The sequence below is a fragment of the Artemia sp. Qi Xiang Cuo genome, chromosome 16 (assembly GCF_049724085.1).
Source record: "Artemia sp. Qi Xiang Cuo chromosome 16, ASM4972408v1, whole genome shotgun sequence".
Taxonomy (NCBI): Eukaryota; Metazoa; Arthropoda; class Branchiopoda; order Anostraca; family Artemiidae; genus Artemia; species Artemia sp. Qi Xiang Cuo.
In genome coordinates, this window is record NC_142809.1 from 44,064,036 (window position 1) to 44,082,518 (window position 18,483).

At 34.9% G+C, this 18,483-nt stretch overlaps 1 protein-coding gene across 1 annotated transcript in view; it reads right to left on the reverse strand.

Annotated features, from left to right (window-relative positions):
• LOC148942945 (uncharacterized) overlaps positions 1-18,483 on the reverse strand; it is an 84,139-nt gene that overhangs the window by 42,705 nt on the left and 22,951 nt on the right. The window contains exon 3 of the mRNA XM_089102406.1: positions 5,366-5,488. Within this exon, the coding sequence (XP_088958532.1) occupies positions 5,366-5,488 (123 nt within the window). The remainder of the gene's footprint in view (positions 1-5,365; positions 5,489-18,483) is intronic.

An 18,483-nucleotide genomic window follows, 5' to 3' on the forward strand; every position in this document is an offset into this window, starting at 1 on the left:
CTACGGCAACTATGATTTTACCGTTAGAATGCTTCTAACGGTAATACCGGAGGCCTAGCGCTTAGAACGGTAATCCACGCAAATACGGAATAATTCCTGTCCGTTTTGAACTTTAATGTTACTCTCCATTTTCATTTGAAATGTTTTTTTAAGTTATCTATCACGGACTGAAAAAGCCTTCGATTTTTTTTAGCTGTAACCTAGTAATGAACAAACCTTGGGGAATCAGGCAGTGAAGTCACTCAGAAATAAGATCATACCCTAGAAAAGGAACTTTTCAAAAGATAAGTGTGTTATATAATTTTGTACGTGAAGACACAGTTTTTGTCAAAAATTGTATTTAATTTTAATATTAGCTTACCTATCGCGAGTTGCAGCGACCACAAAGAAAAGAAATTCAAGGAAAACCCCCAGAAAATACCCACCCAGCGGACAATTCCCCCTGGAAAATTCTTTTCCGCAGAAAATTTCCCCTGCGTATCAATAACGATTGTATTTCTAAATTTAAAAGCATTTGAAAAATTCCCTCTGGAAGATTCCCCTTGTAGACAATTTACCCTCCCCCCTAAAAATTAACCCAATGATTCCCCTTTATTGTGAAATCGAGTCATAAATCAAGAAGCGTGACAATGCTCGATAATTTAAACATTCAATTTTGATATTTTAGAATATAGATTAAAACTAGCCAATGTCACAAATTTAACAAGTTCTATCAAAATCCGTTTTTTGTCATCTTATCTATTCCACAATATATTCAAATTGTTCAGTTTTTCTTCAAAAAGGTTTTATATTAATTTTTCTCATGAAAATAAATATTTGCGAACCAAAAATTTTGATATTTGAAGAAAGTTTACACTTTGACATAACAAGAGTACGTACAAGCAAAATACAAGAACGATCTTTTGAACTATTTTTGAAAAAAAAAACATATATACAAACTTGTCATCGTTGCCAAATAAAAGAAAAAAAAGAGTTTTGGCAAACTCTTTTGAAATTTCAACATCTGGAATATAAGTGTTGAGAAAGTGTTTGTATCAGGATTTTATCTTTGCCACCTACACACAGCCAGTGTAAACAAGTTGATACTATGCGATAGAATCAATCAGTTCGTGGTAACGATTACCGATAAGTAAGCGACGACCCGATTCAATAGTAACCGAAACTCTGAAAAACTGAATTTTGATACCAATAGTTACATCACAAGAGTGGGATTTTCAAGCTGATTTTAATATATAAGTTTCATCAAGATTATTTTTACTCATCAAAAGTTAAGAACCTGAGAAAAAAGGGGAAAACATCCCCTAAACGTCACAGAATCTTAGTAAAAATGACACCATCAGATTAAGCGTATCAGTGAATTTTACTGTAGTGGTTTCAAGCTCCTATCTGCAAAAATGTGGAATTTTGTATTTTTTGCCAGTATTTTGTAGTTGTATTTTATTTGTTTTTTCCCAGGAGTGATCGTATCAACCCCTTGGCCCTAGAATGTCAGGAGAGGGCTCATTCAAAGGTAAATTAAAAGTTCTAGTGTCTTTTATAATTAAAAAACAAAAAAAAATTAAAAATAGAATCAATCTATACAAAAAAATACATTTTTGATGTCTTTTCATACTGCATTCTTTTCAAAGATTAATTAAAAAAAAAAATTTCCATAAAATAAGTTTTTAAAAGAAAAGTAAAGAATTCCATTAAACCCAAAATGAGCAAAAATAAAATCAAATAATATACCAAGCGTGAAACTACCACAAATCAGCATCGATAAATAAATGAAACTCAAAACAATTTTGGTATCTATGACGTCATGCAAAATTGTACAAGATGAGGAATGGATCCAAACAGCTAAAGCAAAAGGCAAGCAAAAATGTCTGAGCCAATGATGAATTAAAATGAAGCAGGATGAGATATGTGATTACGAGACATGCGATAATAAGTATCAAAATAATCAAAAATGAAAATTATTTACGACGAAATCTGCGGTTGGAAGACAAAAGACAGCGTCATTATTTTTCACATAAATGACGTCACATTAATATTGTGAAGTTTTTTCAACTGAAAGCAAAGAGTAACATTAAAACTTATAACGAACTGACATTACTCTTTATATGAGGGGGAATGTCTCCTTCTCAATACCTCGCTCTTTACGCTAAGTATTAAATAGCTTTATTTTTTGTCGCAATTCTTTAAGAACGATTAATTAGAACAAGAAGCTTTTTCAAAATACTAAAAAAGTTTAGAGTGACGAGCAAGGTGTTGAGGAGGGGGCACCCCCCCCCCTCCTTTACGAAATCTTTTCTGTTCGTTTTTAAGTTTTAATTTTGCTCCTCACTCTCAGTTGACAAAACTTGTTTTGTTTTCTTCATTTAATAGCATAATAAAACATACAGAATGCAAAGAGTACACACAGCAGAACATACAAGTAGGTTACAAGCAGGGCCATATCACGGTTTTTTTACGAGTTAATTTTTTAGGGGAGGGTGGCTCACAGCTTCAAACCAGGTAGCCCTTCCCCAGATAAGGTCATGGTTCCAAGTCTTCATAAACTTTATGAAAAGATTTGTGTACACATTTTGGGTAAAAAATTTCTGATGATTTTAACATTTTAGAAAAGTATTGCTGCTTGTGCGGGACATGAGCTTGCTGCTCATACTAAATAAAAAAAAAAAGTCCGAGACCTCTCTAGAAGTACAGAAATTCGTCATTAGATCCACAGTAAGACAAACCTGGAACGGAGCTAATCCTAGTTAGCCATGTAGGAGCTCAGTGTGTAATTAGCCATGACTCAAACATTTGTATTAGCCATGACTCATACATTTGTAATTAGCTATGACTCAAAGAGTTGTAATTAACCATGACTGAAACAGTTGTAATTAGCCTTGACTCAAACAGTTGTAATTAGCCATGACTCAAACTGTTGTAATTTCCATGACTCAAACAGTTGTAATTAGCCATGACTCAAACAGTCGTAATTACCCATGACTCAAACAGTTGTAATTAGCCTTGACTTAAACAGTTGTAATTAGCCATGACTCAACAGTTGTAATTAGCCATGACTCAAACAGTTGTAATTAGCCATGACTCAAACAGTTGTAATTATCCATGAGTCAAACAGTCGTAATTACCCATGACTCAAATAGTTGTAATTAGCTATGACTCAAAGAGTTGTAATTAACCATGACTCAAACAGTTGTAATTAGCCTTGACTCAAACAGTTGTAATTAGCCATGACTCAACAGTTGTAATTAGCCATGACTCAAACAGTTGTAATTAGCCATGACTCAAACAGTTGTAATTATCCATGAGTCAAACAGTCGTAATTACCCATGACTCAAACAGTTGTAATTAGCCATGACTCAAACAGTTGTAATTATCCATGAGTCAAACAGTCGTAATTACCCATGACTCAAACAGTTGTAATTATCCATGAGTCATACAGTCGTAATTAACCATGACTCAAACAGTTGTAATTAGCCTTGACTTAAACAGTTGTAATTAGCCATGACTCAACAGTTGCAATTAGCCATGACTCAAACAGTTGTAATTAGCCATGACTCAAACAGTAGTAATTATCCATGAGTCAAACAGTCGTAATTACCCATGACTCAAATAGTTGTAATTAGCAATGACTCAAAGAGTTGTAATTAACCATGACTCAAACAGTTCTAATTAGCCTTGACTCAAACAGTTGTAATTAGCCATGGCTCAACAGTTGTAATTAGCCATGACTCAAACAGTTGTAATTAGCCATGATTCAAACAGTTGTAATTATCCATGAGTCAAACAGTCGTAATTACCCATGACTCAAATAGTTGTAATTAGCCATGATTCAAACAGTTGTAATTATCCATGAGTCAAACAGTCGTAATTACCCATGACTCAAATAGTTGTAATTAGCCATGATTCAAATAGTTGTAATTAGCCATTACTCAAACAGTTGTGATTAGCCATCAAATGCACTACACACAATTATTGGTAGAGCTAAACTACAGCATTATTACAAAATTAGCTAAAGGATAAACTATAGGATTATTTTGTATCCTCTGATAAAAGGATCCAAAGATGGAATCGAACCATCGATATTTACGAAGTCTAAACAATATAGCAACAAAATTTATAGCTGTTTGTTTTTCCGTTATTTTATTAATTTAAAAAACAATTAGAAGGTCTTCCCCTTAGGGACAACCGTCAAATATCAGTCTATCCAGCAAAAACGGTAGGGTCCTTAAAAAGATCCTTAGATAGAACATATTTGTGTCTGGCGAAGACAGGCCCTGGAACTGAATGGTGATTAGAAGAGGAAGAAAAAACCCTAAACACTAGGTTATTTTCTTTATTCTATTTGCCTTTCTTTACTAATCTTCATAACCAATTATTCATATATATGTGAATATATATTAGACTGGTCCACCAGACTTACCACTAGACTTACCAGAACATAGACAAGGTTCACTTAAAAGAGGACAAGCATTTCTTCTTGCAACAGCTATTTAACTCGAATCCTTGAAGCCCTGTTTTATTTGGCATTTTACTGATTAGGACGGAAAGCTAGTCTACTAATGAAAATGGGAGAAATCTTCTTTTTTTCAATTAAATCTTAGAAAATGAGGTTTTCAATTGACTAAAAAGCAGTTCGTCCCCAAATTGGGTGGCAAGAGGTCATAAGAAATAGTTTAAAGGAAATTGGAAGTTCATGAGAGGGAGTAAAAACAGGGGCGTAATTTCGTCAAAATCCTGTGGGGCAAAGCTGAAGCGGATTTTCCCAAGTCAAGTGAAAATGAACAACTGAAAAGTGAAAAATAAACCATATAATACCATAAAGGCAATAGTATATTAAAGAAAACTGATCTGTTTCTGTGGATGCCTGAATTATGCAGGCCTATCTTAGTTTTGACGAAATTTTTGAAGACGCTAAATTTCAGCTGGGGGATGGCAAACTGGGTTATGAAGGGGGTATTTTCCCTCCTCCTGCCCCATAGCAAATTGTGCGCCTGGCTAAAGAATGAAGCTGTGAATTGAAGAAGGAACCTGTGCGCCAGTTTTAGCCTCAGGCGGCTTCGTGCTGTAGTGAGGTATTAATAGTACTAGAAATAAATTCATTTTACATTTTGTACGTAAAATACCAAACAAAAACGGAGCCTCAGAATAACTTCACTGAAAGCATCTTCTATTAATTGCTATGAGAAGTGTTTACCAAACATTTAAAATGAAATACAAAAATAATCACGAGGAGAATCAGAGATCCCCAGACGAAAGCGCCGGGAAACCTGACATTAAAAAAAGAATTACAAAATAATGAATCTTTTTATATAATAATTTTTAAAAGCTAGATGCTCTTAATATTACAATGAAATACAGAGATGGTATTTACCTTTCTCTGTGAGGGATCTCTTCATCAGCTGACATTACTTGTAATAACTCTAATTGCTTCACCCTTGATAAACACTGAGCTAATAGATCCCTAGTTCTTGCCAATTCATCCAGTAGCCGATCACTAGAAAATAAAAAAAAGATTAACGATGAAATGAAAAAAGAAATGCAAAATGGGAAAAAGAATTAAAATGGAAAATGGAAAATGAAAAACATTAAATTCCTTACCGATACGGAGGTCTTAAAGATTGTTTTTTTTTTTTTTTCTTGAAAAGTTGACTTTTTCAACCAGGGCAACATCGAGGGGAGATACCAGGTTTTAATCTCCCCCTTCCCTGAAGTAATTCTACAGCTTTTAAAGCAGTCCTAAAAATGCATGAGCAAAGACCATTCGTCCTAAAAACTAAAAAATATCTCTCCAACTTGTAAATTGGTGTTAAAAATACAGATTAGAAAAAACCTTGAGCTTTCCGAACAAAAAATCTTCTGTTGGTCTTCTCCAAACAAAGAATTCTTTTGGTACCCCCATCCGCGGAGGATACATTTTTCTCCTACATGATATACAAGAAAAGACTGAGCCTAAAAATAGCCTGTAGGGCAGCATTGTAGCCTATCCTATGCAGATTAAAGAAGGTTTGAGCTGATTAATGGTTGTCCCACATCAGATCCAAACTTATGTTCCTACATTGTTCTTAGAACAGTGGTTCCCAAAGTTGACTGGCTCCGACCCATCTAACAAAATTTTTAATGTTGGGACCCACCTTTTTGCTGCCTTAGAGAAAAGAGATAGTAAATATTATGCTCTACAACTAGATGAGTTACCAACGTGCAAGGCCAATCTCAACTGCTTGTTTTTGTGCGTTATATATGGCAGAACGACATGCATGAAGATATCTTGTTTGGCAAGCCAATAAGTCGTGGAACTACTGAGGTAATTTTTAATGCAATTGATTCCCATATAAAAAAAACTTTACAGTGCAAGAACTGTGTCGGTATATGCACTAATGGTGGGCGGGATGTGTGCGAGTAAAATAGCAGTGTGGCTACGAGAGTTTTCAAATAAAGTCCGTGTGCCTTGTGGACACACTGTAGCCTTCATAAAGAAGTACTGGTTTTCAAAGCATTGCCCAATGATTTCAAAATTGTCAAGCATTTTGAGATAAAATGACCCCCCCCCCCACAGCTCCTTGGAATATGTCTTTAAGTTATACAATTTGCCCATTGTTTACGTATATTATTTTTTATTTGGAAGCGTCAGACATTTTTCGGAAGGGGAAATATTTGGCTTGAGGTGGGTTTTCATGGGGAAAATTTTCCTTGTGGAAAAAAGTGTGATTTATTGTCCCAATTTTGTAAGAACGACTTCTGAAACACAAGGGTCGTTTAATTAGAATAGGAAACTTTTAAAAATGCTTGGAATCTTACCGTGAAGAGCAAGGTAAATACAGCTGAGAAAATTGTAAATTATATTAAAACGAAACCCTTACAAGCCCGCCTTTTTCAAAAACTGTGTGAAGAAATAGATAGCCGTGATACATCTCTTCTTCTGCATACTTAAGTTCGCTGGTTATCCAGGGGAAAAGTACTGACACGATTAGTGAAATTGCATAATGAAGTTACAATTTACTTGGAAGGAAAAATTGAACATGTTACACATCTACTGGACGGCAAATTCGTTCTAAAGCTCATTCATTTGAAGGATATTTTCTTCCAAATGAAATGAAATGCAAATGAAACGTATTTGCAAGGTTCAAACTACTACTACTAATAATAATGACTCACCGCAGCACCAAGCCACCTGAGGCCAACACAGCTACGCACGCTCCTCCTCCATCCCAATCTATTCAATGCCTCCCTCTTCACGCCCGCCCACGACGTTCCCATTTCCTTTAAATCTTTCTTTATAACGTCCTCCCACCCCAGACGAGGACGTCCTGCTTTCCGTTTAGCCCTAGACGGTTGGCCGAAAAGAACAATCTTCGGCAATCTGTCATCCTTCATCCGCATAACGTGCCCTAGCCCCCTCAACCTTTCTTTCATTATCGCCCTAGAGAGCGGTATTGAACCACATTTTTCGTATAGGCTTTTGTTTGAAATACGGTCAGTCAGCCGGGTACCCGAACAATCCTTAAGCATCCTTAAGCAAACGGCATCCTTAAGCAAACGGATCAGATATTTTTGCAGTTCACGATAAAATTTGAGTGTTCATAAAAAAGCTTAGGCTGTGAAAAAATTGCATTGATAATGGCAAGTATGATCGTTTTGAAACACTTGAAACTTTTATTATTGAAAACCAAGTGCAGCCTAAGATGAACGTTCGGTCAGAAATTTCCAGTCATTTACCGCTATTAAAAACATAATTTTGACGATTATTTTGGGGAAGAGATGAAAAAGTTTGATCCGTTCAGTTGGATTCGTAACCTATATCAAGACGACTTACCAACTAGTGCGTCAACAAAAACAAGTAAAGAACTCATTAACTCATCACAAGGTACATTACTGAAAAATAGTTTTAATCCTAAACAGTTATCGAAATTTTAGTTCTCAGCTACTGATAACTATTCTGACCTGTTTCATAAAGCTCCTCCTCTTTCCTAGCCTATATCTATGCGAGGCCAAATTTTCGGCTATGGTTTACATTAAAACTAAGTACAGAATAAATTGGATATATCAAACTCACTGCGATTAAAAGTAACTAAAGTTGAAGTTGATGCTAAAACTATTATGAAGAAAAATCGGAAACAAATACATCCTTCCCGTTGAAATAACTTTGTAAAAAAAAACTTTCCAGTGTACTTGTGTAAGTAATAAAAACATTATCTAAGTCGTGTTTCTCATTTTAACAGTCTTTCACTCATATTGGTAAAACTTGTAATTCTGGCTCTCAATATTCGCTCGCGACCCACTGGTGGGTTGCGAGCCATAGTTTGGAAACCCCTGTCTTAGACCATTGAAATCTTAAAGTTTTTCCCTTATTGCTAAAATACTCAGATGCCAGTTGATTGGTCAACAAAAGGACTAAGGAGTTTTTTCAACATAGGACATAGTTTACACCATCAAATTGTTGGTCGACTTTCTTACAGCATATACTTAAACCATTTAATTCTTGGTCGACTACCTTGTTTTATCATTCTAATAGTAAAATAGGACCATGATCTGTGTTTTACTTCCTTTTGTCATGTTATTTTTTAGAATTTTTGTACCAAAGGTTAATATTTTACTAAAAGAAGGGGCCAAATTACTGGGAAAAGCAAAATCAAAGATTTACAATCGGGTTGTAATGGGCTGAAACCATAGACTATAAGTCTTGAGCTCCCATATCAAAAAATAAGGGAATCACTTTTAAGCTTGGTTATCATGCTTCTAATACTAGTACTACTGCTACTACTAAGCCGTTTGGTGAACAATAGAAAAGGCAACCAGTTTTATTTTGAGTCTTGCAGTTACAGGTAATGGTACGTATTTGAGATTAAACTGGTTTCAACTGGATATACATTCCTTCTTCAAATCCAAGTCATATGCATTGGCTGTAAGACAAATTATATTTGCTCTTTATGGTAAAATTTCTAAATTTTTGCACACTGGTAAGGTTAGTCCACTCTCGGAGATTAAGGAGGTTTAAGCCGGATATTTGTTACCCTTCCGCGCTTCATAATGTGATACAAAGAAAATAAGAAAACTTTGTTTTTTTTCCTTATAGTCATCAATCAATCATTTTATGAAAAATTTTAAACCACATTGGCCTGACATAAAATAAAGAAAGAAAAACGAGCAAAAATGGGGTTTTTAAAGGTAAAATGAAAAAAAAGTTTTGGTTTTTTCATTTGGCCTTTAAAAACCCCAATTTTGCTCGTTTTTCTTTATGTTGCAATCATTTTATTAATACTAAAACAATATTACAAACGCGAAACGGTTATTCGGCCCAAGAGCTTGACTTGTTGTGGGCCACACAATACAATAATAAAACACTGAAAGAACCATAAGCAACACGCTATCACAAAAATACATACAAAATAAAGATAAAGGAGAATACACACTACAATATAGGAAAACAAAAACTTAAAGAAAAAACAGGTAATAATAATGATAATAATAATAATAATAATAATAATAGGAACGAACAAAAACCAATACAGTACAGAAAACTGGAAAGATTAAGTTGTCATTAGAACACGAAACAAAAATAAGAGAAAAGACGAAGACTAGGTTCCTGAAAATAACTTTAAAAGAAGAGAAGAGAGATATATGAGTTGAGATAGAATTAAAAATTAAAGGAGAAATAATAGGGAAAGATAAAAATAAAAAAATAAATAAAAGAGGGAGACCAACCGAGACCCACCGAGAAACTGCCTTCGCGTAGAGAGATAGAGGGACATCTGAAGGGATGGAGTTCCACAGTATCATGGATGGATAAACCTCTGGGCTACTGTTAATGATCGTTCAGGCACAGTAAAAGTGGTAAAGTAAAGTTAAGTAAAATAAAAGTCAAAAGTGGCATCTGTCTCTAGCAGGTACTGCAGCCCAAGCCTTGTAGATCTAAAGAAATTTGAGCTGAATATTATTGGAAATATCTGTAAGACGGCATTTTAGCCCATACCATACAGATATAAAGAAATTTGAGCCAGATATCAGTTGTCCTATCTCAGATCTAAGATTTAGCACCTTGACCTTACAAAGCCCATTTTGTTATCATAAACAATAGGAATAGCTATGGATCGAACTATACAGTCCTCCCTTGTAGCATCTTCCTTGTAGCTAGAAGTTGGAATTGTCCATAGGTTGCCATTCTTTTTTACAAGTTATAGATATCAAAGCTGAATATACGTTCTCACCACTTTTTTAGTAGCTGATTGCTTAACTATTCAATATTGTATAGCTGTATAAACGGTCTACAATAACCATTTATGCTCTGCAGACTGAAAACACATACAGAAATATGTTTAAGATTAAATGTTCACTGCAGAGTAGCATGGACTCTGAGACTGGGAGGCCTTGCAAACAGCTCTCGGATAGTTTCATCGATATTTACCTCAGAGCTTTCTCTCGATGGCCTTTTGGCCTTTTTTTAGACCAACAGTGTTGTGATACGACCCAATCTTTGTTGTTACTTGAAAGGGCACTCGAAATTTTGGTTACCTTTCAAATAAGCTGCATCCGGATACCACGCGATGTTGGTTCAAAATAATATAAATTGTTGTAATCAGAATTTCGAACCGTCAGCTACCAGTTGGTCCCTGCAACCCTTCCTTGTAGCATTTCCTTGTGGCCAGTCAAAAGATGGAATTAATTATAATTTGCTGTTATTAGTCTCCCAATATCAGAGCAAAAGGTTTCTGAGCTATATATGTGTCGTCCTAGCTCAGATTTAAAGAGCTATTTAATTGACATATCGGACTTATTATACTTGGTCCCTTAATATTTATTTGATTCAAGTAGACATTAATATTTTCTCATTGAACCTTATTCTGGTTAAGCAGGACTATTGACTAGAAATATAATTCCTCTTATATTCCTTTATTTCAGTTTCATTAAATTGTGCCCATGTATATTATTTTACCTATTGTTGAAATAAATCAAAACACACTATATGCATCCAGGGTATCAAAAGGGTGTATCTGTAATATCTTAGAAACGGTTAAGAGTATTAATTTGAAACTTTCATTGCTACCACTACTAGTACTGCTTTATTTTTGGCGGGTAGGGGGCTTTGTTTTTGAACTTTTTGGATGAGAAAAACGAAGCTTTACTATGTTACTACTGCATTTTCCTTTTCCGCTTTTGCCCTAATCTTCTATTTAATCTCTTGTTTTGTTCACTAATTTATTAAGCAAATTGCGCTTACGACTGAAAAGCTATTATCTTAAAACTATTTTAAGCGCGTTAAAAAAATTTATTTGAAGCTGGGGCATACCCTGGGTTTCTTACAAGGAAGAATTTATCTTAAGACAAGCTATCTTCTATTGAATGATTAGCTAATAATTCAATTCTTTTACATAGTTGCATTTATGGTAATCAATTTTTTCGCCTTTACCATTGTTCTTTGATTTTCTGATGTCATTTTATCAAGCAACTGCTGTGATCATTATTGTCAGACTGGGATGTTCTACTCTTCTGCAACAATGGCCTTTTAACTAGCATATTGTTTTTTGTACTGTCATGGATTTTTTTTTTCAAAATTAGTCTGAAACCACTTGGATAATATTGGAATTTTTATTGATTCGACGTTGACGTTGTTGACTTACTCTAGAACTGTGATTCTCAACCAATATCCATCGAGACATCACTATACCAGTCTCAAATTTAACAGTCTTTTCTTTAAAAACATTAATACCGAAAATCAGGACTTGTGTTTTGTTGTACAGTATCAGACTACAATATAAACTAAACTCCTGGAAAAGGAAAAATTCCACTTTTAGATTTGATTTGATTAGACATTCGCAAGTTACAACTACTTTGGGTCCTGAAGTTCACCCCACGCCACCGTGGAGGAAAGAGGTGGAAAGAGCCTAAAACGCCACAATTTGATTTAAAAAAATGCTTGTGCTGTAGAAACTATACCATAATCACCAACAGTGCTAAAACTTGGAATTTCTAAGAAGGCTATTTTTGAGAAAATAGAATTTAGAACTGTTGATAAGGCTTCAAAAGGAAACAGAACAAAAATACAGGCTCTCAGCTAAAATAAAAAGGATCGGATGTGGAAATCATTATTTAATAAAGAAAAACTCAAAATAAGAAAACCAAAAAAATCATGAATTGTTCCAGTGGCAGAATAATTTTAATATTTTACTTCAAAACGACAAAACATAATTCCTGCATACTTTCCTCATTACATTTCCTCCCTGAGTGTCAGCAGAGGCTATGTACTTTGAGCAGGGCTGTTACTAGCCAAATTGTTTTTTTTTGGGGGGGGGGGCAAGAGATTTTACCAACTGGCTGGTCATTTTTACCGACTGCTTTTTTCAAAATTAGCATAATGTTCGTTTCGAATACAATACCTAAAATCACTGCACGAGTCGGTAAAACCGCTGCCACCAACCGAGATTCAGATTTCGGTACATATCATGTCACTATTTTGATGTTGTCTATTGAACCAAACGGAAAATTGTGGCACCATCTGTAAAATCACGACAGGAGTCGGTAAAACTGCTGCGTTTACGGACCAAGTTCGAAATTTCTGTAGATGACATGTCAGTGTTTTCATTTTCTTTATTGAACCGAAGAAAGAAATTTAGCGGCGTCGGAAAAATCGTTGCACGAAACGCCACTATTTTACCGACTTCATTTTTACCGAGTGACCAAAAACACTGGTGGAGGGCGCCCCCCTCCCCTTCCATACGTAACAGCCCTGGCTTTAAGTTTAAGATTTTAAATGCTAATATTTTGCACTAAAACTTAATTAAACTAACGAAAAATAAATAATTTTTAATGTAATAAATAAATAAACCATAGGGTTAGAAAATTAAATGGTAAAAAAGCAAGGTGTAAAAAAAATATCTTTTAATGCAACACTGAGGGGCGGTCAAAACCGTTGGAACCATATCAGCCTATCAACAAATACTCCCCCCCCCCCCTTCGACCAATAAATTGCCCATCCCCTTTCAAACTTTTTAGGTGCCATAAGCATTCTAAACGAAGCGCAGTACGTTATTAGGAAGCGCTTGTACGAATTATGCCACAAATGGTACAAAATACCCCATGCATGGCAGAACAACTCTTCGAAATAGACACCAGGTTGCAGAAAATAGGCGACTCCTCGAAAACTGTACTAACATGCGCTACAATGATGGCAGTAATGACAACCAAAAGTTAAAATAACCAGCCAAGAGTATGACTAAAATTCAATGGCTAAATAGTTACGGCTAAAATAATATTAGAAGGTCAGGCGAGGCTAGTTTCAAAGATATTTGTTTCACCAGTTAACTATCTACTTATGAAGTATACATGATGAAGTGAACATGAAAAGAGATGTTTTTATAACCTTTTTTCAGCAGATCCAGCTGCTTTACTTATGAAAAATCAACCAATTTGCTTATACAAGTTTAATGTAATGGCATTTTACAATCAAAACGAATAGACATGGAATAATGCATTCACAGTCACCAGAGAATAAATTTTGACAACGCATTTCTTGTGTCAATCTTACCTTTGTTAAATCCAAAATTTTATATTCAGTACCTTCTATATGGTCATAAAAAAGACTAAAATAGGACCGTTTGAATTTTGTAGAGTTATCTAGACGGATATAGAACCTCAGCAGCGGTCCACCCAAACAATAATCGTGTGAAAATAAGGAAGTGAGAAACACCTAACTAGACAAAACAAACCCACAACATAACAACATTTACACGTCTCGATTATTTAATTGATCTTCAAATCAAAACATTGTTTGCGTTTGGGCCATTACATGTACCTTTAAGAAGGGGCAAAACAGATATCGGTTTATTTAGAGCTTTAAACCAAGAATTCTAGATTGTTTTAATATCTAGTTTACGCAGGCTTCTCAGCTCCCTACCCACGTAACTCCTCGTCATACAGGGACTTATATAGCTTCCCATTCCACAATTATCCACCCGAAAATTTCACCTAGATCAAATCCTCGCAATCAGAAATCTAAATTAGTTTCTATTTTGTATCAAATCCAAACATTCCGCGAATAGGTTTAAAATGCTAAAAATACAACATGATAATCCCAAAACAAAATACAGTACCGTATGTAGCCTAAGTTTTCCCCAAACGGCTTAACAATCAAAACACGGTAATTACAAACTTCTCAGATGGTGTTGAATTCCGACAAAGTTTATATTTGAGCATTTTTAGAAGCACAGGTCACGAATACAACGCTAAAGTTACAATAGGACTATCCTAAAACAAAATGCATTATGTAGCCGGTTTTTTTTTTTTTTCTTCCAAATGGCTTACAAATGCCAGCATAGCTCGTATTCAAGGGTTTTGACCTTCAGGCACGCACCCACGGGGGGTGGGGCTAAAGAGGCTGTTGCCCCCCCCCCCCCCTCAAGAAAAAATTACATTCTGTGCTTAAATTTTATTTAATCTGTTCGGTTTTACCATTCATTCCTTAGTCCTTACTCAAAACTTGCATTCAAAGAGCTAAAATGAACTTAAAGTAATGCCTTAAAATACCATTTTTTATAAGGAATTTTTAAATTTTTCCGTTGGTTTGCCCAAGTAACCCCGAGTCAGCAACCCCCTCCCATAATTATTTTCTGAGTGCGCCACTGCTGAGTTTGTTTATCACAAGGCTAGCATTACAATATGAAGTTCAAAACTAAAACATGTTTATCCAATACTTAGCAAATACTGTCCGATTTCCGACAAAGAGTGGCCTTGGAGTCATATATTAGAAAAATGAGGAATTGCTAAAATTGTAATTCCAGCTTCGTAAAAAAAAAACCTGGTAAATAGCTATTGCTCCACTCAAGGCCTCACTTGGTACCACTGCCTAGCATTCAACAACCGACCTGAGCAAATAGTCAAAGTATGTTGCGAAGTCGAAATTTTACCGAATTTTAGCGAAAGTTTGTGCCATCCCGATGAAACACAAAAATTGAACTCATCAGATGGTTCGACACGGTACGGAACATGGAAATTATCCGGTCCTTCAAATTACCACCCCTGTTCGTGTAGCAGGTGTCTCGCTCGCTACGTTGGTATGGCCATCTACTTCATCTGCCCCTATTAGCTCTCGCCCGAATCATCTTCGCTGTTGTTTTAACTGGCAGATGGATGAAAGTGCACCATAGGAAGACCACACACTAGATAGGTGGATGTCATTCGAGCTCGAATCACTTACCAAACACTGACCCCATATGAATCTCCAACCCATTAAAAGACATTAGAAGACTATCTGACATTTGGCTTCCTCTACCATGGTGAAGATGCCGAACAAGAGCTTTAAGTCAAGTAAGTCAAGTTTGTTCCAGATTTAGAAAATATTTTTTAGTAAATTCACCAGTTTTATCATAAATTACGAAATCATTTGTTGTAAACTACCAATTTTTACTTTATTGTGTTTTTTCCAACATTAATATGAACATTACAGAGTAAACTCGGCAAATTTATTAATCTTGTTTGAAATATTTACAAAGTTTGTAGTAAGATCAAGTGTTGTTGGGAAATAAAAAAAAATTAGGGCCCATTGGTGACACTAACTTGAGATTGTAAAATAAGGAATTTTTTACGCAGCATAAAGTTTAAAAGCGCAAAAGTAGTTGGGCAATAGAGCCCTTGAACAACCGAAAAAGGCATCAATGTTGCAAAAAATTTGTAAGTAAATGACAGGAACAGCTGGATAAAATACTTCTCTTGAAATAAAAACGTCAAAAAATATTAATTGAAAAAAGCTCGTTATGAGTTCCTTCGTAAATGTGTTGTATTGAAACAACACACTACCAAATAAGGCATACAAAGGTGGGAAATCCAAGCAAAATAAAGATCTCAACAACTTAATGAAGATGGTACAGGACTTAACATAAGCTCGCACAAAGAAGGGGACACCGGGTGTGAATGAGATCCCCCAACAGTCAAAAACAGTACAAAACAAGGCAAAACAGCCCAGGTTTGCGCGAAAATCTATGGTTTACTAAATTCTCTTGGTATCACATTTTTGGTTTTTATCGCTTCCTGATATCACTCTACCACCTAACCTTCCACTTACGAGAAACCAAGAGAGAAAAACAGGTCTAGTTTAAATCAAGCAGTGGAACAAAAACGAAATAATAATAATAAAAAACACTAATTAATAAGAAATCTGAATATTTCAGCTCCACGTCCGGGAGTCTTTCTCAAGGGAAAGAAAAAAAAAACAACTTTAAAGAAGAAAAACAGTTTTAAAAACAAAACTATCTAAAAAATGACAAACTAAACACACGGGAGACAGAAAATATTCGGATTTTTTTTATTAATTAATGTTTTGTTGTCGTTTTTTTATTTCGTTTTTTGTTCCACTGCTTTATTTAAATTAAACACATTTTTGTCTCTTAACTTTCCGTAAATGGAAAAGAAGTGTGGTCTAAGAAAATATTTTCTAACCTTCCAAATATCAATTCTTGCACTTCTGCTGCCAGGTTAGAGTCAACTGCCCATGTCTCTGCTCAATTGTCCCGTCCCTTTAGGTTTGCACAGACAGACAAACAGACACTTGAAGCGCTTTATTTTATATTAAATTCAAGGACTTGTTGGTTAACTGGTCACTTACAGAATAATTAGCCTAATTCTCCCCCCCCCCCCTTCCAGAAAAATGTATATAAACACTGCCCATATAATAAACAATACATTTTTATAGCTGCAAGTCTACATCTAATATATATATATATATATATATATATATATATATATATATATATATATATATATATATATATATATATATATATATATATATATATATATATATATATATATATATATATATATATATATATATATATATATATATATATATATATATATATATATATAAGTAGAATGGCCCCTATTGACCCCACGAGAACCACGTGTTTATGGTTTTTCTCACTGAGAATGAAAAAACAGGATTTTTTTCACTTTATGGATGTTTTTTAGGACGATTATGAGTGTTAGTCAATTTATTGGATGTTTATCATTGATGTCAACAGCAATCTATGTCTGTTTTATAGTTTTTGTCAGTGAGAATGGAAAAACAGGATTTTTCTCACATTAATGGATGTCAACAGCAATTTATGTCTGTTTTATGGTTTTTGTCAATCAGAATGAAAAAACAGGATTTTTTTCACTTTGATGAATGTTTTCTGGATTATTGAGTCTAACGGGGACAGGGTCAATGACACTTCTTACGAATGTCGATTTATTTGATGTTGTTGTTGTTTTGGGCAAGTGCATGCTCGGAGCGAATGTTAAGAGTTTCCAGGAATTAGAAAACTGTTAGATCACGTGTTTCCTTCTCAGCCAATCAGCGAGTCGGCTACATCTCCCTTCTCAGCCAATCAGAGGCTTGCTTACATATGGTTTTCCCCGTGACATAACAATTCGCCCTTTGAGATCTCGCATATAACGGGCATGTAATGTGATTAAATTATCAGAAAGTATTGTGACACATTGGATATAACAGTTAATATTATTGATGAGCCTGAAGCCTTGGCAGCTACAATTAGCAATGTGAGTACTTTTTCAATTTTTATTTTCAAAATAAAATTATTTTCCTTGGTCACCCTCCAGTATATTTAGGTAAGTACCCCCAAAACACCACCGTGCTATCTTTATACTCAATAGAAAACATAAAATATGTTCTTTTTACCACATAAACCCCCCCCCCCCCACTGTTTTTACAACGATAATAATCGCAATAGAAATAATTCTCTTTTTCGATAAATTTTGGCTTTTCTTTATTGTAATCTTTTCTCTAACTGAGACATCCGTCGCTCTGTTGTTATTAACCCGCTCTGGTTTGACATAAGGCTCTCCAGCGCGAGATTATAATTAGCTCTCACCCTTTTTAAAGCCCTTCCTGTAAAAGGTTTCACACATCCAAAAGGATTGTTCCTCCCGTCAAATTAAAAATAGTTTCGAGCAAAAAGAGATTACGATAATTAAGCTAGGCAAACGCAGCTTGTATTTGGATAACCTGTGAATCGAGTTATTTTCAAATTAAGGTCTAACAATATTTTTTAGGACATTGCTGAAAGGAGGGGGGACAGGCCTCAAGTCTATCGCCATCATTGTAAAATGAAAACAAACTGTTTCTTCGCATGAACAGTAAGGGGGGGGATTCGTTGTGTAGAAATGTACACCCTTTGACAAGAAAACTAATGTGTAAATATATGCGTTGCGTCTCTAGGCATGTTTTTAATTTTTTTCAAGCTTTCTTTCGATAGAGTTTCTTTTACATTCCCAGGAGGGGGGCGTGAAAACTATGGTTTTTAATTTTGATATGCAAGGCTAGAAAGAAAAGTCTTTAGGAGTTGCATGAAGCTTATATTATGCGTAAATTGAATAGAATTTTAACCTATGTTTGCAACATTTTGGCCTATAGGATGCTGGATTAACGATCTTTTTTCATCTAATTTAAAGCCTATAGACTGGAACATTTAATTTTTTTCTAAATGGTAAAAATAGAAACAT